Source organism: Mustela nivalis (genome assembly GCF_964662115.1).
Source record: "Mustela nivalis genome assembly, chromosome: X".
NCBI lineage: Eukaryota > Metazoa > Chordata > Mammalia > Carnivora > Mustelidae > Mustela > Mustela nivalis.
The window spans coordinates 67,014,631-67,038,128 of record NC_139040.1 but is presented as its reverse complement, the minus strand read 5'-3'; the positions used below and the strand labels follow the sequence as shown (position 1 = coordinate 67,038,128).

At 46.9% G+C, this 23,498-nt stretch overlaps 2 protein-coding genes across 2 annotated transcripts; one reads left to right on the top strand and one right to left on the bottom strand.

Annotated features, from left to right (window-relative positions):
* Positions 1 to 311: 311 nt before the first annotated feature.
* Positions 312 to 4,505, top strand: LOC309856603 (doublesex- and mab-3-related transcription factor C1-like; the record flags this gene model as incomplete). The annotated part of the gene is made up of 5 exons (XM_082717944.1): positions 312 to 397; positions 480 to 637; positions 1,310 to 1,446; positions 2,625 to 2,769; positions 3,741 to 4,505. The coding sequence occupies 5 exons, from the start codon at positions 312 to 314 to the stop codon at positions 3,845 to 3,847; spliced, it is 633 nt and encodes a 210-aa protein (XP_082574070.1). The 3' UTR covers positions 3,848 to 4,505.
* A 13,771-nt stretch (positions 4,506 to 18,276) lies between these two features.
* On the bottom strand, positions 18,277 to 22,474 carry LOC309855905 (doublesex- and mab-3-related transcription factor C1-like; the record flags this gene model as incomplete). The annotated part of the gene is made up of 5 exons (XM_082716519.1): positions 18,277 to 19,041; positions 20,013 to 20,157; positions 21,336 to 21,472; positions 22,145 to 22,302; positions 22,389 to 22,474. 5 exons carry the CDS (start codon positions 22,472 to 22,474, stop codon positions 18,935 to 18,937), a joined length of 633 nt encoding a protein of 210 aa, XP_082572645.1. The 3' UTR covers positions 18,277 to 18,934.
* Between the last annotated feature and the right edge of the window lie 1,024 nt (positions 22,475 to 23,498).

Genomic DNA, 23,498 nt, shown 5'->3' with positions numbered 1-23,498 from the left:
CTTCCTGGGAAGGAGGCTGCATGAGTGAGAAGGGTGGGTGCGATCTGATTTCAGTGATGAGCTGGGTGAAGAAGAATCCAGGCACCTCAGGTGGGGTTTTCAAAGGGCAGAGGAAGTACATTCAGGGTAGGGGATCATGTGGCCATCCTGACCTCCACTCCTGGCTGGCCCTAGGACGATGGATCCCAATGAAATGCCTGCTGTGCCCTGCTGCCCCTCCGACCCCCCTATTGGGCTTGAGACTGGAGCCCCGTGGGGGATTGAACTTGGCCCCACAAGAGCTGTGAGTCGCTGTGCCCGCTGCTACAACCATGGCTTCACTGACCAAATCAAGGACCAGGATCACTTCTGCCTCTTCAAGGCCTGCGAGTGTCACAAGTGCGCCTTCTTCTCGTGAGTATAGTGTCTGACAATGGGGGGGGGCGCGGTGAGCCTCCCCAAAATGTGACTGACTGTAGACCTGCTATTCCCCACTTTAGGGAACACCACAGTGTCTTGCCTGCTGAGAGTGCCTTGAAGAGGGAGCAGGGGGCAAACCTAAAGAGGCACCTGGCTCAAGGGCAGACGAGGAGTGAGGCCTCCCCTCCCAAAGCTCACAGCCATGTCAAGAAGTTGACCATTCAAGCCGGAGCCCTCAGTGAGTGTCTCTGGCCAGGGAGGGTGTCTGGGTTTGGGGATAGGGAGCACTGAGCTGTCCTGTCACCAGTCCTCCTACCCAATTTTGATGTCGCCTTGGCAAATTACCCCTCGGGCCTTTAGCTGCCCCACCTATCCAACTTCATCAATATTATCTACCAAGTGTTGGTGGGAAGGAGAACTCTGGGGGGTCAAAATGGTCCACGGTGAGATGAGACCTCAGACTGGGGGCGAGGAAGAGTGGTGTGAGCTCAGAGGGAAAGGCTCACCCAAAGTGTCCCCAGCTTTCCATAGCTGGGAAGGAGAACATCGTGTCCCAGCTTGAGGCGCACCCAAACCTGCCCAACCCCTAGGGAGATAAGGAGAGTCTGGGGTCTGAGGGGGAAGTTCCCATCTCACCCACTGCCCAGACTCTTCTCTGTGTCCTGAAGACATGAGTTCCCTCCCTAATCCTACTGCAGCTTGCCACAGGACCTTGAGGAAATAATACTTGTCCTCTTGGAGTCTCCATTTCACCAGGTGGAAAATAAATAGTAGGAACTGGATGGTCTTCAATGTCTTCTCAGCTCTGACATTTTGGGCTCCTATCCTCATCCCAGTACATATCCATACACATCTTCTCTCCATGGCCGACATGGTCTCTGACTCCACCCTGTGCTCTCTGCCTCTGCAGACAAGCGCCCAAGGAGCTCTGCTGACCGGTCCTACCCCAAAATCTTTGTCTCTGTCCTGGACTCCAGCAGCCTTGAAGACGCGACTAACAATTTCTCTTTCCAGGAAGACCCACAGGGCTCCTGCCCTGCCCAGGATGTGAGTAAAGTGAGAAGGCCCATGGAGCTAGATGTATATTGTGTGACCAGGTGCTCAACCTTTGTGCTTGATGCCATGGGAGATAGAAGGAAGGAGTGGAGGAGGCGACCAATGAGGAGGAGAAGGAATGGGGTGCGGGGTAGAGGAGCAGGACAAGAAGTGGCAGGGGGAGGAGGGGTTCAGGGAGGAGGAGTGGAGAAGGCAGCATCTCAGACTAGCGGGCAAGGGCAGGGCTCTCCCAGCCTTGCCATCTCCTATTTGTGAGACTTTGCACAAGTGACATTCCGTTTCCAAGCCTCCATTTCCAGTGTACTAGCAGTGTACCGATAGGGACAATATCCCACACCTGACATAGCACTGGCAAGAGGACTAGGTCCAGGAGTGCCACACAGCAGGACTTCAACTGCTGGAGGCTGTTATTCCAAGGGGAAACAGATAGATGGGAGAGGAGGTCCTGTTGAAGGGGGTGGGCAGGACGGTGAGTGCCACAGGGCCCAGAGGGAGAGTCCAGAGGTCATTAGAGAAAGCTCCCAGGCCATTAGATGAGCCAAGCTGGTCCTTCAAGTTCTATGGGGATTAGGGAATATGGGGGTGAGAAGCAGTCCCTGGGCAGGGACAGTGACCCCATTTCTCCAGGTGCTTTGCAGATTAGACCACGGACACCTGGGATTTTCCATACCCATCACTGTTGGCCTGGGAGTTTTGAAAATCCTGGCAGGAATTAGTGTGTCAGGAGAGATGTTGAGGAAGGACATAGAAAGGAAAATAGGCTGAACAGGGGAAAGGACTTGTGCAAGCCACAACGACCAATGGCCAACAGGCATTCAGACTCCCACATCCAGATAGTGCAAGATCCTGGCCCTGTTTCTCTACTGGTATTATGTATCTGTCAGAGGGTTTAATCCCATGGTCCCTCTTTTCCTTGTCTCTAGAGACTCAGCTCTGGTCCTCCAGCCCTGTGCCGCCCTTGGCCCTGTCCTACTGCAGCCGCAGATCCTGGGAAAATAGCGGGGTCCAGAACCCTGGCAGGGGCTAGGCTTAGTGAATGGGAAGGGATGAAGGCCCCTGGGGGTGGGGGGGGACCTTCCATGGAACTGGGGACTGAAGGGCCACTGGCCCCATGAGGTGCGGAGGTATGGGTTTTCAGGTCCCATTCTCTCACACCCTTTCCATTGCAGGCTCCTGAATCTTCTGACCAGGACTTGGATTCCGCCTCAGAGTGGCAGCGGAAACTGGAAGCGGCCGAGGCTCTGCTGATTCTGAGAGACTCTCCCCAGGCATCTTCTGGCTCCAGCTCCATGCTCCATCCCTGCGTGGCGACAAGTAGCCTTGTCCTTGAAAAGAGAACACGGGGTGGTGGGGATGGTTGGGAAAGGGGAGGGCATTGTGGTAAGCAGGGTCTAACTGGGAGGCCGGGGTTGGTGGGTTGAACCTCCTAGGGCTCAGGTACGCAAGCTCCTTGGTCTGATGCCAGAGATGGCAATCGCTGGTTGCTCAGTGAATCATCAGTTTGTCCAGCTCTGTGCTCAACAAGCAAATGCCCAGGGCCCTGGCGTCGAGAAACAAGGTTACTGAGGTCCTGCTGGTGGCAGGGACTTGCCCTGGGGCATGCAGCCTATCAAGTGGAACACCAGGTCTCCTCACTCCCAGCCCAGAGCTCTCTACCCACACCCCTGCAGTCTGCTGTGGTGGGCAGCATACACATAGGTGATAAGAGCCTGGGCTGGAGGGAGATCTGGTCTTTGATTCCTGTCTCCAGGGGGAGCCTGGATGCCTTCAGAGTTCCCTTGTGTTTTGTGGCTAAGTTTCAATGATGAGCCTGGAGAGGAAGGACCAGAGGGAGCCTGAAGCCTGGGAAGGCTGAGAGGGAAGGCTGGGCATTCCCAGACCAAAATGTTGGGTGCAATATGATGCTTGAGTGAAGCAGCAACCTGAGTGAAGGAGGGACTTTGGGAACAGAAGGGGATGAGGCTGGAGAGGCTGCCAATTACAGGAGTCCTGAACGCCAGGCTTAGGGGCTAGACCAGAAACTGTGGGTGGTGAGGAGCCAGGGAATATGTGAGCTGGGGGGAGCATATTCGGAGATCCTGGGCTCCACAAAAAGAAATGTGGTGTCTCTGATGGAGGGATTGGAGGAGGTAAGACCCGAGATGGGCAAATCAACAGGGAAGTGTGCTGTGTTGCACTCTGTAGTCCAAGTGACAAAGCCTAGATCGGGTGAAACAAAAGAGAGGGGAGAGCCTGGAGGGGAAGTGGATATGACCTGGCTCTGATGCCTTCCGTTCTCTCTGCAGATCCTGCTGAAGATAGAGGACCCCAGCCTCCTAACCCTTCTCTGCGACCCAGGGAGCCAGCTCCATTTCTCTGCCTACTGGGCATCTGGGGTGCATCTCCCTCTTGACCTGGAAGCCCAGAAGAGGAGGCCTCACTCCTCTTACGCTTTTGCAAAACGTTTAATATCCAATATGCTTAACATTTTCTTAAACCTTCACTTTCTTTTACAAGCCTTTCAGACCCTTTTTATTATGTGGGGCAATTCCTTGGCTGAGGGTGCGTATTCTTGTACCTCCATTTCTGACTGCTTTGTATTTTGGGGCCTTCTATGTCTCTTATAAAACCAGGGTTGTGCAATCTAAGCTGGTCAGTCTCTAAATAGGGTTCTGTAGGAGGTCATGTGTTCATATGCCAGAGTTTTCATTTGACTTGTGATTCCAAACATAGCTGTGCACGCACGTCTATATCCATGCTTGTCAAAATCTAAGGGTGTTTTCATTTTGTGTCCACATTTATGTGTGTGAACAAATAATAAACCCTTGCTGTTGTAAGGCAGTGAGATAGAGGCGTTGTTTGTGGTCACAGTATAACGTAGACCATCCTGACTCTAACAGACATGTTCCATTTACGTTCCAAAGTGAGAATCACCTTACTCAATAACTGGGATTTCTTAACACGACTAGACCAGAAAACAGTAGAAATAAAAAATGGTAAGAGTTTTACTCACTGAGCAAGTAAGTGCCTACCTTCCGCCTGGCATAGACTGTTTCCAGCTGTCCAGAGGGCCCCAAGTTGAGTTGTCTGCAGCGTCAAGCAGGTCTTATAAATGAGTGGAGCTGTCCAGACAGGCTCTGGCCAGCTGGCAGTGCATGGTCTACCTAAGGGGCCAGCTGCCACCTGGCTCCAGCCAATTGCTGCCATGCAGGAATGCGGACTCTGCACTGCCACAGCTCCTGATTTTTCGAGAGAAAGCGGAATTCTAGATATCTATGTAGAATATCTCCATTTTAAAATATCGGCTCTGGTTTCTTCTTTAAGACCTGTACGTGGGCCAAAGAAAACATCCATTCAGGCCAACCATGGCCAAGTGAATGCCGGTTGGATTCTAGTCCAATGTGTACTCTATAGTGGGGGACACTGAAGCCAATCATGGCCAGAAGAATCAAAGAGGGGAGGTGAATTAGACCCAGATCCTGCTTTTGAAGGACTCATGAAATATGAGGAAGATTCATATTCATGCATTTATTTTGTGCCCTGTGTATGCAAAACACACACAGCCTCCCAGCAGCTCTCTGAGCTAAGCATGATTACCACCCTCTTGCACAAGGGTTTTAGGGGAAATTTTTAGCCAAAGACGGATGGGGGAAGACTCCCTTCTCTGCCAGGCCCTAAATTAGCTAATAATTTGCCTTCTAAACAATAATCTATCTCTACCTCAACCACTGAGTGAAAGGTTCAAATCTTGAAATGGCAGGCATCCAGTCAGAAGAGTCTTTCAAAGATATGCCTGCCATTTCAAGATTTGAACCTTGAAAACAAAGATCATCTCTTTGTTTTGTACTCAAGGTAACAATATGTAGCTGTGCATCAGATCTTACCTACTCTTTTTTCTCAGTCCTCTGCTGATGCTCCAAAGAAAGGAAGAACTGGAGACCCCACCCCAAAGACAGAAAGCTCCATTGGATATGCCCTATCTGTTTCCTATCGTGTTTTCTCCCTCCTTCCTTGCCTCCCTCATTTTTACCCAAGAGGATTGATAGTGATGACATCTGACAACTTATGTTTTCTTGTTTCAGGCCTTGAGAAGTCAGGCTTCTCCCCGTCCTTATCTAATGCCAGATAACCATGCAATATCACTCGGCACACAGGGCAAGACTGACGTCCATCTCATGCTTTTGTCCCTTCCCTCATTTGCTACTTAAATCAGTGATCCCAAACCACCCCCCGCCCCAAGATAGTAGATAAAGAAGCCCACATATTCACAGGGGAAGGAAGCAGTATTGCCTGGAAAAGGGACCAAAACCCTGTTGTGCTACTCTGTCCAAGGTGTGCCATGATCCCATAGCTGAGTTGGGAAAAAGAGAGTGTATTTGGAGTTACAGGAAGTGGCATGAGAAGAGGGAGGAAAAGAGAAATGAAGTGATGGAGACTGGGAGAAGGAGTGAGCCCCTTTGCTCTGGATCCTTTCATTTTTCTGAGTCCCACCTGCCCTTCTATGCAGAACCTTTTAGACCTGAGGTTGATGCATCAGCCCCCACCTCCCCACACACATGCACACACTCAAGTGCACACGTGTACGTACACCACTCTATACCTTTACATTTATTTATTTACTTATTCACCTATTTATTTATTTATGATTTTATTTATTTGACAAAGAGAGCATGAGCGAGCACAAGCAGAAGGAGAGGCAGGCAGAGGGAGAGGGTGAGGAAGAGGGAGAGAAGCAGGCTCCCATCGAGCAAGGAGCCCCATGTGGGGCTCAGTCCCAAGACCCTGGGATCGTGACCTGAGCCAAAGGCTGACGCTTAACTGACTGAGCAACCCGGGTGCCCCGCACTATACCTTTTTAGAAAGTCTCTTCAGGGTGGCATATTATGAGCATCTTAGGAATTTGTCATAAATGTTAATACCCAAACTTTTTTTCATCATACGCTACTCCAGTTCACAGATTCAAAGCATCACTTTGTAGAATAGTGTAAGTTAGGCCTTGACTCTCATGCGTTTTACAACCGCATTGGTTGGATCTGAGGACATCTACCACATGAGAGCATCTGCAGAGTGGATCAATTTCAGGTGGTGGTATGAGTGTAAGTGTTTAATAACAGGCTCTCTGGGTGAGAGGGTGGGTTGGGGAAAATGACCTGTGCTGTAGCATTTGCCAATTTCAAACTACTGAGATAATGTCAGTTAAGGCAGATTTGGGAAGAGACGCATCCCCACCGTGCAGGTACAATCAACGTACATAACCTCAAGAACATAGGTGATAGCAAAATGCAGGAAAAATAATTAGAGATTGATGAGTTTTGATTGTGTTATTTTTGTTTGGTTTTAGTATAATGCACGTAATGTTATTGCTACTTTATATAATTCAGTCTTTAAAACAGCTGTGCTCAATAGCTGGCTCTCAAAATTCCTGAAAAATTAAGTTGGCTCTTACGTTCCATTAAGAGTTCCCTCCAACATTCCACTGCTTTCAACCCTTGCCCAGAAAGGAACCTCTTCCATCGTAGGGCACACGAACACTGCAGGGCCATAAAGGTCTGATCTCCTGGTTTTTGGCCAAGAACAGCTCAACATGTAGGGAAAGTATTAATTATTAATGAAAAATGGGATGGTCTGTAACAAATATTGAGCAGAATAAATTGCCAAAAGCGTTTGTGGGTGCACATGTGTTCTCAGAGGCAGCCAACATGGGTAGAAGTCGGAATTGGGGACACCAGGGTAAGCAAAACTCATACAGGGCTGTATTCAACAGATTCCTTAAAGGCTAAAGGAATGGAACAACTGGTATAACCTGGCCGTCAGATCTGTATCTCTCATCAGAGGGACAGACATTCAATATATTCCCTCCTCCTGGGATAAATGCTGCATAATCTATGTAAACTCTTCCACTTTGCCTTTTTTTTTTTTTTTTCACTTAAAAACATAGCCTTCTGGGGCGCCTGGGTGGCTCAGTGGGTTGAGCCTCTACCTTCGGCTCAGGTCATGATCCCAGGGGCCTGGGATCGAGTCCCGCATGGGGCCCTCTGCTCAGCAGGGAGCCTGCTTCTCCTCATCTCTCTCTCTGTCTCTCTGCCTATTTGTGATCTTTCTCTCTGTCAAATAAATAAATAAAATCTTTAAAAAAAAAAAAAAAGCATAGCCTTCATTGTTATGTATAGCCACTATGTTATACAGCAGATCTCTAAATAACTGCATTTTTATACCCAGGAAACAACAACTCTCCATATTCCCCTCCCCCCATCCCCTGGCAACCACCATTCTATTGTCTGTTCCCATGAGTTTGACTATAGTCAATGCTTTGTATAAGAGGTATTGTCCACTTAAAAATATGTTAAGAGGGCAAATCTCATGTTAATTTTTCTCATGACAAGCAAGCAAAAACCCAACCCGACCAAACCAACCAACCAAACAAACAAAATAACGAAGGCACACACAAAAACTTCTGGAGGTGATGGATATATTTATTACCTTGATCACGGAGATGGTTACACGTCTGTGTGCATATGCCCAAACTTATGTACAGGCTTTTTTCGTATACAAATTATGCCTCAGTAAAGCTGAAATAACCATATCCTTGAGACCACTCCATAATGCTCTCAAGGTGCCTGATAGAGGCAACTCCCACTCCTTTCAACAGCTATGGGGTATGCCATTGTGTGAAGGTACCATAATTTAGTCGGCTAATCTTTGGTTGTTTCTATTCTGGCTACTATGAATACAGCCATAGTGAATAGAATTGTGACGTAATCTTTAGCAATATTTATCAATATATCTTTGAAATTGACCTCTAGATGTTCTATTGTTGAATACAGGGTGAAAATACACGTAACCTTGCTCATTACTGTCACATTTCCTTTCATAAAGGTTGTGGCATAGCAACCAACAGCCAAAGCAATCCTCGATAAGGAGAACAAAGCAGGAAATATCAGAGTTCCTTATTTCAAAGTAGATTACAAGGCTATAGTAATCAAAACAATACAGTAATCAAAACCTTAAGGCAATGGCTTAAAAGCGGACACATAGACCAATGGGACAGAATTGGGAGCCTGGATGTCAGTTACTATTTGACAAGAAAAATAGAAAGGAACAGCAGGATGAAGAGGTACATAGGGCAAAGTCTGGATGGGTCCCAAATGCAGGAGCTTCTTTCCACGTGGAGTTGGGGTTTGCCACCCTCCTAGCATGTGGATGTGCTTGCCAACTCAGAAGCTTTCTGTACTGCATTTTAGGGGTTTTTATGGAGGTTTCATCACATAGGCATGATTGATTATTAACTCAACCTCCAGCGTTTTCCCCTTCTGAGGTTGGGGGTGGGTGGGTGGGAGGGGGTGATGCAGAAATGAAAGTTCCAGGCTTCTTTTTTTTTTTTTTTAATTTAATTTAATTTTTTTCAGTGTCCCAAAATTCATTGTTTATGCACCACACCCAGTGCTCAAACCTCCCACGGTCTCTCATGGTTTGTCTCCAGCCTTCTTAACAAGATTTGATCTTTCTGGAAACCAGCTTCCATCCTGAATCTACTATGCAGGGGCTTGCCAAGCCAACAGTTGTCATTTTAGAACAAAAGATGCTCCTCCGCTTGACAACTATCATATGATCTCCCTGATATGAGGAAGTGGTGATGCAACATGGGGGCTTAAGTGGGTAAGAGAAGAATAAATGAAAGAAAATGGGATTGGGAGGGAGACAAACCATAAGTGACTCTTAATCTCACAAAACAAACTTAGGGTTGCTGGGGGGAGGGGTTTGGGAGAAGGGGGTGGGATTATGGACATTGGGGAGGGTATGTGCTTTGGTGAGAGCTGTGAAGTGTGTAAACCTGGTGATTCACAGACCTGTACCCCTGGGGATAAAAATATATTTTATTAAAAATAAAAAATTATATAAAAAAAAAAAAGATGCTCCTGTCACCCAGGAAATTCCAAGGGATTTAGGTGCCCTGTGTCAGGAACTAGGGACAAAGACCAGCTATATATTTCTTATTATGCCACATAAATCAAAAATAGGTTGAATAGCAGATTAAAATGTACAAAAGAGTATTACACACACAGTGAGCTCTCTGCCGCTCACGGAGCTCCCAGGGGGAGTGAGCCGGTTCGATGGTGGAAGCAAAGGGGTCACACACAATAACTGAAAGCGAAAGCTGTTTATTAGCGCGTACCACACAATAGCTAATACAGGACAGACTACTCTAGCCACGTGGGCTAGGGAGAGGGCCCAGGGCACTCCCGCTCGTTCCCCTTCTCTGGAGCACACCGTTTGGGTGCATCAACTGGGAGGATGATCTGAGCGAGAGTGTCCCAAGAGCACACTCTGACAAGCAGAGGGCCAGTGCTGCTTATATTCAGTTCAGTCACTACGTCAAAGGCGCTTGTGGTTAATCTGCGGTCTGCTGCAGATGCAATGCTAACACTTCCTTGTTGCTTGTAGTACGTATAACACGTATTGGTGGTCAATCTGTGGTCTGCTATAACATTTCCTGTATAACACTTCCTGGTTCATAACAGTTCCTGGTTGCCTGCTTGGAAGCTCTTTGCCTGCTTGGAAGCTCTACAACAGTGGGGTTCATGCTCACAGGACTCCCTCACACACTGTACATTGAAAGTACAAACAATAGGCAAAATACCCCTGTGATATGGCTAATACATTACCTGTATAAAACTATTTATTCATTTGTTCTCTCTCTCTCTCTCTCACACACACACACACACACACACACACACATTCCCCTGAGGGGAATATACCTCTACTATTGATTTGGGTGCTAGAAGCCATCACCCATCTCAGGCCCTTCTTGCTTTGAGCTTCCATTTGTATCTACTGCCTCCCAGCATACAAGCCTTTGGTTTCAGGGCCTTCCCAACTAAGATCAAAGGATGTTCTTATTGCCAGTCCTAGTTCTCACTGGTTGTCTTACCACAGACATTCCTTCACCTTCATCTTAGAGTAGATATTATATCTTCATGTGTCCTTAGCCAAGTCCTTTCTCTTTTCCATGACTCAGTTTTCCCTTAGGAAAATAAAGTGGTTTGGCTCCAAATCCTTAGAGCTTTCTAGCACAGAGCCCCAGGGGGAAGAGAAAAGGAAATTTTCAGAGCTTTATGTTCCATCAGACATCGGAAATGCTGTACCAAGCCTGCATACACCCTGGAGCATAGGACCTTGAAAGAGAAGGCATAGTGACTATTACCCCCATTAATAACAGTGTTCTCCCACTCTGAGAGAGTCTCAGTTCCCTCTCTTCTCTGGGACTCAGTTTCTTCCTACGTAAAATGAAGTTGTGTGTTCCAAATAGTTGTATTCTCCCAGTTCAGAAACTTGGCAGGGGCTGTGGGAGAAGTACTCGTGATACTCTCTTAAGTACCAAACATGGACTAGAGCAACCTAAATTGCATTGGGGTTGTAATTTAAATGTAATTTAATTAAATGTTAATTAAATGTAATTTTATCAGAGCACTGATTACATAGGGGACTGAGCTCCCCTGTGACTCCTGTATGAGGATCAGTATTCAGGGCTCCCCTTCCTTTTACCAGAAGATGCTTGGGAACACATACGCCTAAGGTTTTGGTCATCAGGAGGAGAACATGACAGACTCCTCAACAAAGCCTCACTGAGCACATAACTTACTCTGTGTCCGACTCTGCTCTAGGCGTTAGGGATACACTGTGGTGGGCAAGAACAAAATCTGACCCTCCTCTCAGTGGGGTCACTGTCTGCTTTCTTTCCAAGGCAGTGATAGAGATACATTCATGTGTTCTCACTTCCCAATACTCCCATCATTCTAGAATCCTCAGGAAGTGCCACCCTTCTGCCTGCAGAGTCTCAAACATCTGGGCTAGGATTCCACTTTAGAATTCTGGAGCAAATCACTTCCCTCGGCCTTGGCTACCTAATTTTTGTAGCTGTGTTAGAATTGCCAATTTTACAAAACTCTTGTGAGAATGAATTAAATATAACAGTAAGAACATATATTCAAATTAAATAAACCCCTATTCATTAAAAAAGGAAAAGTGAGAGAATATTTGTAACATATATGTGAAAATATTTGTTACATATATTATAGGGCAAAGAATCATATCAGAATATATAGAGTAATCCTACAGACCGAAGTAAGAATCATTAGCAACTCAGTAGGAAAACTGGCAAAAAAGAATATCCAATGAGCTAATAAGCATAAGCCAAAGTAGGCCTTTTCATCAGGAATCAGAGAAAGAAAGAAAGGCATATTAAAATCACAAAGACACAGACTAACAAGACCAAAAGTTGCCAAACATGTGGAGCAAAGGTAACGCTACAACATGCCAGTAATTGTGAATAATGGCACAACAAGCTAGAAAATGACTTGGCACTTCCAGCTAAACTTGATGAAATATATACCATGTGAACCAGCAATTACACTCCTGTCTATAAATCCAACAGAAATCTAAGCATATGTACAATTTTAAAATGTACAATAATGTTCATATTTATAATATATGTAATAGTTCATAATTTGAAATAAAATTACTGTTTGGGAAGAAGCCCATTAACCAGAATGTTGACTTATAGAAATTCTTAATAGCAAGGACAGTCTAATAGCTATAATAAAAATTTGAGTAGCTTAGCTTATTAAAATTTTAGTCACAGTTAAAGGTGAGATTGATGACACACTCATTCAGATAATTAGGCTTGCTGTACCCATTTAGTGGCTCCATTGTCTTCTGGACTCCTAGGTCTTCCAGTGGATCATTTGCTTCCTGAAGGCAGGCAATGAAAAAGACCTAGTGTACACAATAGCTCCAGAGGTTTCAGGACAAAATCTTGAATTGACATCCAACATATCCCCATATTCCATGGTCAGACCACAGTGACAAGGCCCCACCTAAAATCATGGGAGCCTGAAAAGTATCATTTGGCTGTATGCCCAGGAAGAAAAGTCAACATGGTTTGGTAAGCTCCTGGTGATGTCCCACCACAATACTGAAGGAAAATTTGTGCACATCTTCACAAGTTCTAGAACACAAATGGGTCAGGAAAGGACCAAGTCTCCCAAACTTGTAATTCCTGGTGGCTCTTTCCTGAGGTGTTCAGATTATCAGGTTTGCTTTCCCTAACTGGCTGACATCCTGGATAGTAGCCTCAGAGTAGTTCTTTGCTCTGCCTGGTTTCTCCAAATTCCGCTTTGAACTGCTTTCCCAATGCCATGTCCCATAATCCATCCCCTCTTTCAAATGCCCCCAGGAACCCTATGCAGAATAAATTCTATCAGCAATCCCCAACATAAAATTCATCTTTATTTCTCCTTCTTTCATTGGGCCTACTCCTCTTGGCTACAGAATCATTTCTTTTTCTCTTTGGAAAAACACAGAGGTGCTGTGAAAAAAGCCCTGAGTCAAGAGATAAAAGATGTGACTCAGACCGAGAAGTTTCAGAAGCAGCATAGTACACTGTGTGTCCCTGCCTCAGTCAAATATAGTGCCTAGCCCCAAGTTGTCACTGAGTGGCTCTATGACCATGGACAGATCACTTAAGCTCTGTGAGCCCAAGTAGCCTCTTGTGTAAAATGGAACTAATAATTATTTCCCTGTCTCACTTCCCCTACTGGAGAGAAAAGAATTTGTGCAAAGCACCAAGCACAGTATCTGTATCTACTCATACATATTAGGGCCTCAATAAATGACAGCTATGGATATATGTGTGGCAAATATGCTCTCTCAATTTGTGGCTTGTCTTTTCACTTTTTGGTATTTGATGAAAGGATATTCTTAGTTTGAATGCTTTCCAGTCCATATATCTTTTCCTTTATAATTTGTACAGTTTTGTTTTAGAAAACTTTCCCTAGTCCAAGTTAGAAAAAAAAACTACTATTTTTCCGCAAATACTTTCATAGTTTTATCTTTCACATTTAGCTCTTTAATCCATCTGGATTTGTGGGATCAGGAGAGGTGAGGGGAAGGAGTATGTGTGTGTGTGTGTGTGTGTGTGTGTGTGTGTGTGTGTGTGTGAGAAAGAGAGAGAGAAAGAGAGAGAGAGAGAGAGATTCTGGTGGGTGGTAAACAGGCCTAGAACCACATGGCCTGGAGGATTTGGACAATGTGAGAGGCAATGGTAAAAATATTAGAAGACAATGAAAAGAACAGAGTCAAGAGTAAGGCCTGGACTGTGGTCAGGGGTGAAGAAACAGGGGTGAGGGTTGCTTGTTAGCAAGCCCCACTACATCAATGCAGTGCAACTACTAAGTATGTACTGTGTGGCATAATAAGAAATATATAGCTGGTCTTTGTCCCTAGTTCCTGACACAGAGCACCTAAATCCCTTGGAATTTCCTGGGTGACAGGAGCATCTTTTGTTCTAAAATGACAACTGTTGGCTTGGCAAGCCCCTGCATAGTAGATTCAGGATGGAAGCTGGTTTCCAGAAAGATCAAATCTTGTTAAGAAGGCTGGAGACAAACCATGAGAGACCGTGGGAGGTTTGAGCACTGGGTGTGGTGCATAAACAATGAATTTTGGGACACTGAAAAAAATTAAATTAAATTAAAAAAAAAAAAAAAGAAGCCTGGAACTTTCATTTCTGCATCACCCCCTCCCACCCACCCACCCCCAACCTCAGAAGGGGAAAACGCTGGAGGTTGAGTTAATAATCAATCATGCCTATGTGATGAAACCTCCATAAAAACCCCTAAAATGCAGTACAGAAAGCTTCTGAGTTGGCAAGCACATCCACATGCTAGGAGGGTGGCAAACCCCAACTCCACGTGGAAAGAAGCTCCTGCATTTGGGACCCATCCAGACTTTGCCCTATGTACCTCTTCATCCTGCTGTTCCTTTCTATTTTTCTTGTCAAATAGTAACTGACATCCAGGCTCCCAATTCTGTCCCATTGGTCTATGTGTCCGCTTTTAAGCCATTGCCTTAAGGTTTTGATTACTGTATTGTTTTGATTACTATAGCCTTGTAATCTACTTTGAAATAAGGAACTCTGATATTTCCTGCTTTGTTCTCCTTATCGAGGATTGCTTTGGCTGTTGGTTGCTATGCCACAACCTTTATGAAAGGAAATGTGACAGTAATGAGCAAGGTTACGTGTATTTTCACCCTGTATTCAACAATAGAACATCTAGAGGTCAATTTCAAAGATATATTGATAAATATTGCTAAAGATTACGTCACAATTCTATTCACTATGGCTGTATTCATAGTAGCCAGAATAGAAACAACCAAAGATTAGCCGACTAAATTATGGTACCTTCACACAATGGCATACCCCATAGCTGTTGAAAGGAGTGGGAGTTGCCTCTATCAGGCACCTTGAGAGCATTATGGAGTGGTCTCAAGGATATGGTTATTTCAGCTTTACTGAGGCATAATTTGTATACGAAAAAAGCCTGTACATAAGTTTGGGCATATGCACACAGACGTGTAACCATCTCCGTGATCAAGGTAATAAATATATCCATCACCTCCAGAAGTTTTTGTGTGTGCCTTCGTTATTTTGTTTGTTTGGTTGGTTGGTTTGGTCGGGTTGGGTTTTTGCTTGCTTGTCATGAGAAAAATTAACATGAGATTTGCCCTCTTAACATATTTTTAAGTGGACAATACCTCTTATACAAAGCATTGACTATAGTCAAACTCATGGGAACAGACAATAGAATGGTGGTTGCCAGGGGATGGGGGGAGGGGAATATGGAGAGTTGTTGTTTCCTGGGTATAAAAATGCAGTTATTTAGAGATCTGCTGTATAACATAGTGGCTATACATAACAATGAAGGCTATGCTTTTTTTTTTTTTAAAGATTTTATTTATTTATTTGACAGAGAGAAAGATCACAAATAGGCAGAGAGACAGAGAGAGAGATGAGGAGAAGCAGGCTCCCTGCTGAGCAGAGGGCCCCATGCGGGACTCGATCCCAGGCCCCTGGGATCATGACCTGAGCCGAAGGTAGAGGCTCAACCCACTGAGCCACCCAGGCGCCCCAGAAGGCTATGTTTTTAAGTGAAAAAAAAAAAAAAAAAGGCAAAGTGGAAGAGTTTACATAGATTATGCAGCATTTATCCCAGGAGGAGGGAATATATTGAATGTCTGTCCCTCTGATGAGAGATACAGATCTGACGGCCAGGTTATACCAGTTGTTCCATTCCTTTAGCCTTTAAGGAATCTGTTGAATACAGCCCTGTATGAGTTTTGCTTACCCTGGTGTCCCCAATTCCGACTTCTACCCATGTTGGCTGCCTCTGAGAACACATGTGCACCCACAAACGCTTTTGGCAATTTATTCTGCTCAATATTTGTTACAGACCATCCCATTTTTCATTAATAATTAATACTTTCCCTACATGTTGAGCTGTTCTTGGCCAAAAACCAGGAGATCAGACCTTTATGGCCCTGCAGTGTTCGTGTGCCCTACGATGGAAGAGGTTCCTTTCTGGGCAAGGGTTGAAAGCAGTGGAATGTTGGAGGGAACTCTTAATGGAACGTAAGAGCCAACTTAATTTTTCAGGAATTTTGAGAGCCAGCTATTGAGCACAGCTGTTTTAAAGACTGAATTATATAAAGTAGCAATAACATTACGTGCATTATACTAAAACCAAACAAAAATAACACAATCAAAACTCATCAATCTCTAATTATTTTTCCTGCATTTTGCTATCACCTATGTTCTTGAGGTTATGTACGTTGATTGTACCTGCACGGTGGGGATGCGTCTCTTCCCAAATCTGCCTTAACTGACATTATCTCAGTAGTTTGAAATTGGCAAATGCTACAGCACAGGTCATTTTCCCCAACCCACCCTCTCACCCAGAGAGCCTGTTATTAAACACTTACACTCATACCACCACCTGAAATTGATCCACTCTGCAGATGCTCTCATGTGGTAGATGTCCTCAGATCCAACCAATGCGGTTGTAAAACGCATGAGAGTCAAGGCCTAACTTACACTATTCTACAAAGTGATGCTTTGAATCTGTGAACTGGAGTAGCGTATGATGAAAAAAAGTTTGGGTATTAACATTTATGACAAATTCCTAAGATGCTCATAATATGCCACCCTGAAGAGACTTTCTAAAAAGGTATAGTGCGGGGCACCCGGGTTGCTCAGTCAGTTAAGCGTCAGCCTTTGGCTCAGGTCACGATCCCAGGGTCTTGGGACTGAGCCCCACATGGGGCTCCTTGCTCGATGGGAGCCTGCTTCTCTCCCTCTTCCTCACCCTCTCCCTCTGCCTGCCTCTCCTTCTGCTTGTGCTCGCTCATGCTCTCTTTGTCAAATAAATAAAATCATAAATAAATAAATAGGTGAATAAGTAAATAAATAAATGTAAAGGTATAGAGTGGTGTACGTACACGTGTGCACTTGAGTGTGTGCATGTGTGTGGGGAGGTGGGGGCTGATGCATCAACCTCAGGTCTAAAAGGTTCTGCATAGAAGGGCAGGTGGGACTCAGAAAAATGAAAGGATCCAGAGCAAAGGGGCTCACTCCTTCTCCCAGTCTCCATCACTTCATTTCTCTTTTCCTCCCTCTTCTCATGCCACTTCCTGTAACTCCAAATACACTCTCTTTTTCCCAACTCAGCTATGGGATCATGGCACACCTTGGACAGAGTAGCACAACAGGGTTTTGGTCCCTTTTCCAGGCAATACTGCTTCCTTCCCCTGTGAATATGTGGGCTTCTTTATCTACTATCTTGGGGCGGGGGGTGGTTTGGGATCACTGATTTAAGTAGCAAATGAGGGAAGGGACAAAAGCATGAGATGGACGTCAGTCTTGCCCTGTGTGCCGAGTGATATTGCATGGTTATCTGGCATTAGATAAGGACGGGGAGAAGCCTGACTTCTCAAGGCCTGAAACAAGAAAACATAAGTTGTCAGATGTCATCACTATCAATCCTCTTGGGTAAAAATGAGGGAGGCAAGGAAGGAGGGAGAAAACACGATAGGAAACAGATAGGGCATATCCAATGGAGCTTTCTGTCTTTGGGGTGGGGTCTCCAGTTCTTCCTTTCTTTGGAGCATCAGCAGAGGACTGAGAAAAAAGAGTAGGTAAGATCTGATGCACAGCTACATATTGTTACCTTGAGTACAAAACAAAGAGATGATCTTTGTTTTCAAGGTTCAAATCTTGAAATGGCAGGCATATCTTTGAAAGACTCTTCTGACTGGATGCCTGCCATTTCAAGATTTGAACCTTTCACTCAGTGGTTGAGGTAGAGATAGATTATTGTTTAGAAGGCAAATTATTAGCTAATTTAGGGCCTGGCAGAGAAGGGAGTCTTCCCCCATCCGTCTTTGGCTAAAAATTTCCCCTAAAACCCTTGTGCAAGAGGGTGGTAATCATGCTTAGCTCAGAGAGCTGCTGGGAGGCTGTGTGTGTTTTGCATACACAGGGCACAAAATAAATGCATGAATATGAATCTTCCTCATATTTCATGAGTCCTTCAAAAGCAGGATCTGGGTCTAATTCACCTCCCCTCTTTGATTCTTCTGGCCATGATTGGCTTCAGTGTCCCCCACTATAGAGTACACATTGGACTAGAATCCAACCGGCATTCACTTGGCCATGGTTGGCCTGAATGGATGTTTTCTTTGGCCCACGTACAGGTCTTAAAGAAGAAACCAGAGCCGATATTTTAAAATGGAGATATTCTACATAGATATCTAGAATTCCGCTTTCTCTCGAAAAATCAGGAGCTGTGGCAGTGCAGAGTCCGCATTCCTGCATGGCAGCAATTGGCTGGAGCCAGGTGGCAGCTGGCCCCTTAGGTAGACCATGCACTGCCAGCTGGCCAGAGCCTGTCTGGACAGCTCCACTCATTTATAAGACCTGCTTGACGCTGCAGACAACTCAACTTGGGGCCCTCTGGACAGCTGGAAACAGTCTATGCCAGGCGGAAGGTAGGCACTTACTTGCTCAGTGAGTAAAACTCTTACCATTTTTTATTTCTACTGTTTTCTGGTCTAGTCGTGTTAAGAAATCCCAGTTATTGAGTAAGGTGATTCTCACTTTGGAACGTAAATGGAACATGTCTGTTAGAGTCAGGATGGTCTACGTTATACTGTGACCACAAACAACGCCTCTATCTCACTGCCTTACAACAGCAAGGGTTTATTATTTGTTCACACACATAAATGTGGACACAAAATGAAAACACCCTTAGATTTTGACAAGCATGGATATAGACGTGCGTGCACAGCTATGTTTGGAATCACAAGTCAAATGAAAACTCTGGCATATGAACACATGACCTCCTACAGAACCCTATTTAGAGACTGACCAGCTTAGATTGCACAACCCTGGTTTTATAAGAGACATAGAAGGCCCCAAAATACAAAGCAGTCAGAAATGGAGGTACAAGAATACGCACCCTCAGCCAAGGAATTGCCCCACATAATAAAAAGGGTCTGAAAGGCTTGTAAAAGAAAGTGAAGGTTTAAGAAAATGTTAAGCATATTGGATATTAAACGTTTTGCAAAAGCGTAAGAGGAGTGAGGCCTCCTCTTCTGGGCTTCCAGGTCAAGAGGGAGATGCACCCCAGATGCCCAGTAGGCAGAGAAATGGAGCTGGCTCCCTGGGTCGCAGAGAAGGGTTAGGAGGCTGGGGTCCTCTATCTTCAGCAGGATCTGCAGAGAGAACGGAAGGCATCAGAGCCAGGTCATATCCACTTCCCCTCCAGGCTCTCCCCTCTCTTTTGTTTCACCCGATCTAGGCTTTGTCACTTGGACTACAGAGTGCAACACAGCACACTTCCCTGTTGATTTGCCCATCTCGGGTCTTACCTCCTCCAATCCCTCCATCAGAGACACCACATTTCTTTTTGTGGAGCCCAGGATCTCCGAATATGCTCCCCCCAGCTCACATATTCCCTGGCTCCTCACCACCCACAGTTTCTGGTCTAGCCCCTAAGCCTGGCGTTCAGGACTCCTGTAATTGGCAGCCTCTCCAGCCTCATCCCCTTCTGTTCCCAAAGTCCCTCCTTCACTCAGGTTGCTGCTTCACTCAAGCATCATATTGCACCCAACATTTTGGTCTGGGAATGCCCAGCCTTCCCTCTCAGCCTTCCCAGGCTTCAGGCTCCCTCTGGTCCTTCCTCTCCAGGCTCATCATTGAAACTTAGCCACAAAACACAAGGGAACTCTGAAGGCATCCAGGCTCCCCCTGGAGACAGGAATCAAAGACCAGATCTCCCTCCAGCCCAGGCTCTTATCACCTATGTGTATGCTGCCCACCACAGCAGACTGCAGGGGTGTGGGTAGTGAGCTCTGGGCTGGGAGTGAGGAGACCTGGTGTTCCACTTGATAGGCTGCATGCCCCAGGGCAAGTCCCTGCCACCAGCAGGACCTCAGTAACCTTGTTTCTCGACGCCAGGGCCCTGGGCATTTGCTTGTTGAGCACAGAGCTGGACAAACTGATGATTCACTGAGCAACCAGCGATTGCCATCTCTGGCATCAGACCAAGGAGCTTGCGTACCTGAGCCCTAGGAGGTTCAACCCACCAACCCCGGCCTCCCAGTTAGACCCTGCTTACCACAATGCCCTCCCCTTTCCCAACCATCCCCACCACCCCGTGTTCTCTTTTCAAGGACAAGGCTACTTGTCGCCACGCAGGGATGGAGCATGGAGCTGGAGCCAGAAGATGCCTGGGGAGAGTCTCTCAGAATCAGCAGAGCCTCGGCCGCTTCCAGTTTCCGCTGCCACTCTGAGGCGGAATCCAAGTCCTGGTCAGAAGATTCAGGAGCCTGCAATGGAAAGGGTGTGAGAGAATGGGACCTGAAAACCCATACCTCCGCACCTCATGGGGCCAGTGGCCCTTCAGTCCCCAGTTCCATGGAAGGTCCCCCCCCACCCCCAGGGGCCTTCATCCCTTCCCATTCACTAAGCCTAGCCCCTGCCAGGGTTCTGGACCCCGCTATTTTCCCAGGATCTGCGGCTGCAGTAGGACAGGGCCAAGGGCGGCACAGGGCTGGAGGACCAGAGCTGAGTCTCTAGAGACAAGGAAAAGAGGGACCATGGGATTAAACCCTCTGACAGATACATAATACCAGTAGAGAAACAGGGCCAGGATCTTGCACTATCTGGATGTGGGAGTCTGAATGCCTGTTGGCCATTGGTCGTTGTGGCTTGCACAAGTCCTTTCCCCTGTTCAGCCTATTTTCCTTTCTATGTCCTTCCTCAACATCTCTCCTGACACACTAATTCCTGCCAGGATTTTCAAAACTCCCAGGCCAACAGTGATGGGTATGGAAAATCCCAGGTGTCCGTGGTCTAATCTGCAAAGCACCTGGAGAAATGGGGTCACTGTCCCTGCCCAGGGACTGCTTCTCACCCCCATATTCCCTAATCCCCATAGAACTTGAAGGACCAGCTTGGCTCATCTAATGGCCTGGGAGCTTTCTCTAATGACCTCTGGACTCTCCCTCTGGGCCCTGTGGCACTCACCGTCCTGCCCACCCCCTTCAACAGGACCTCCTCTCCCATCTATCTGTTTCCCCTTGGAATAACAGCCTCCAGCAGTTGAAGTCCTGCTGTGTGGCACTCCTGGACCTAGTCCTCTTGCCAGTGCTATGTCAGGTGTGGGATATTGTCCCTATCGGTACACTGCTAGTACACTGGAAATGGAGGCTTGGAAACGGAATGTCACTTGTGCAAAGTCTCACAAATAGGAGATGGCAAGGCTGGGAGAGCCCTGCCCTTGCCCGCTAGTCTGAGATGCTGCCTTCTCCACTCCTCCTCCCTGAACCCCTCCTCCCCCTGCCACTTCTTGTCCTGCTCCTCTACCCCGCACCCCATTCCTTCTCCTCCTCATTGGTCGCCTCCTCCACTCCTTCCTTCTATCTCCCATGGCATCAAGCACAAAGGTTGAGCACCTGGTCACACAATATACATCTAGCTCCATGGGCCTTCTCACTTTACTCACATCCTGGGCAGGGCAGGAGCCCTGTGGGTCTTCCTGGAAAGAGAAATTGTTAGTCGCGTCTTCAAGGCTGCTGGAGTCCAGGACAGAGACAAAGATTTTGGGGTAGGACCGGTCAGCAGAGCTCCTTGGGCGCTTGTCTGCAGAGGCAGAGAGCACAGGGTGGAGTCAGAGACCATGTCGGCCATGGAGAGAAGATGTGTATGGATATGTACTGGGATGAGGATAGGAGCCCAAAATGTCAGAGCTGAGAAGACATTGAAGACCATCCAGTTCCTACTATTTATTTTCCACCTGGTGAAATGGAGACTCCAAGAGGACAAGTATTATTTCCTCAAGGTCCTGTGGCAAGCTGCAGTAGGATTAGGGAGGGAACTCATGTCTTCAGGACACAGAGAAGAGTCTGGGCAGTGGGTGAGATGGGAACTTCCCCCTCAGACCCCAGACTCTCCTTATCTCCCTAGGGGTTGGGCAGGTTTGGGTGCGCCTCAAGCTGGGACACGATGTTCTCCTTCCCAGCTATGGAAAGCTGGGGACACTTTGGGTGAGCCTTTCCCTCTGAGCTCACACCACTCTTCCTCGCCCCCAGTCTGAGGTCTCATCTCACCGTGGACCATTTTGACCCCCCAGAGTTCTCCTTCCCACCAACACTTGGTAGATAATATTGATGAAGTTGGATAGGTGGGGCAGCTAAAGGCCCGAGGGGTAATTTGCCAAGGCGACATCAAAATTGGGTAGGAGGACTGGTGACAGGACAGCTCAGTGCTCCCTATCCCCAAACCCAGACACCCTCCCTGGCCAGAGACACTCACTGAGGGCTCCGGCTTGAATGGTCAACTTCTTGACATGGCTGTGAGCTTTGGGAGGGGAGGCCTCACTCCTCGTCTGCCCTTGAGCCAGGTGCCTCTTTAGGTTTGCCCCCTGCTCCCTCTTCAAGGCACTCTCAGCAGGCAAGACACTGTGGTGTTCCCTAAAGTGGGGAATAGCAGGTCTACAGTCAGTCACATTTTGGGGAGGCTCACCGCGCCCCCCCCCCCCCATTGTCAGACACTATACTCACGAGAAGAAGGCGCACTTGTGACACTCGCAGGCCTTGAAGAGGCAGAAGTGATCCTGGTCCTTGATTTGGTCAGTGAAGCCATGGTTGTAGCAGCGGGCACAGCGACTCACAGCTCTTGTGGGGCCAAGTTCAATCCCCCACGGGGCTCCAGTCTCAAGCCCAATAGGGGGGTCGGAGGGGCAGCAGGGCACAGCAGGCATTTCATTGGGATCCATCGTCCTAGGGCCAGCCAGGAGTGGAGGTCAGGATGGCCACATGATCCCCTACCCTGAACGTACTTCCTCTGCCCTTTGAAAACCCCACCTGAGGTGCCTGGATTCTTCTTCACCCAGCTCATCACTGAAATCAGATCGCACCCACCCTTCTCACTCATGCAGCCTCCTTCCCAGGAAGCCCGACTCATGCATAGCCTCATTCTAAGGAACTCTTGGCATGGCTCCTGTAAACTTTCAATCAAATCACTATTCTCCTTGCTTCCCTTCCCTCTACATAGACCCCCTTTTCAGGCATACGCATGCACTCATGTGCCCCCTTTCTTCAATTACTGCCTTCCCCTTCTCGTGTATCATCCTGTACTCTGCCATTCCTCGTGATTTTTCCTGTCATGTACTTCCACAATTACCTTCCTAACCTCCTGCATTCATTCACTCCCTACTCATGATTCTAGCTCCCCCCATTCAATTCTATTATTAGTATGTCCTACATTCAACTCTCCTCTCACACCCCATCCTGATTTTCTTCCTGCACCCCACTGTAATCTTAATTCTTCTCTCAGCCCCCCAACACTTTAATCTGACACACCCTTTGTACCACCCCCCCCCACGAAATTTCATTATGCTGCTGGACCCCAAGCCCCTCTTTCAATAAGTATTTTTATGCATCCCTTCGATTATTCATTGACTAGATCCTCGCTGAGCCCCCTATCGAATGCCAGACCCTGATCTAGCCAACAGCCAACTCCTCACTGCAGTAATTGTTTTCTTCCACCAACAGAACCCTCTGTGCTCTCATGCAAACCCATGTACTCCCTGCTCAGCCTCCCAACAATCTTCCATGCTCCTCTTCACACTTCAACGGTCAGGCTTGGGTACACTTTCCCCACCCCT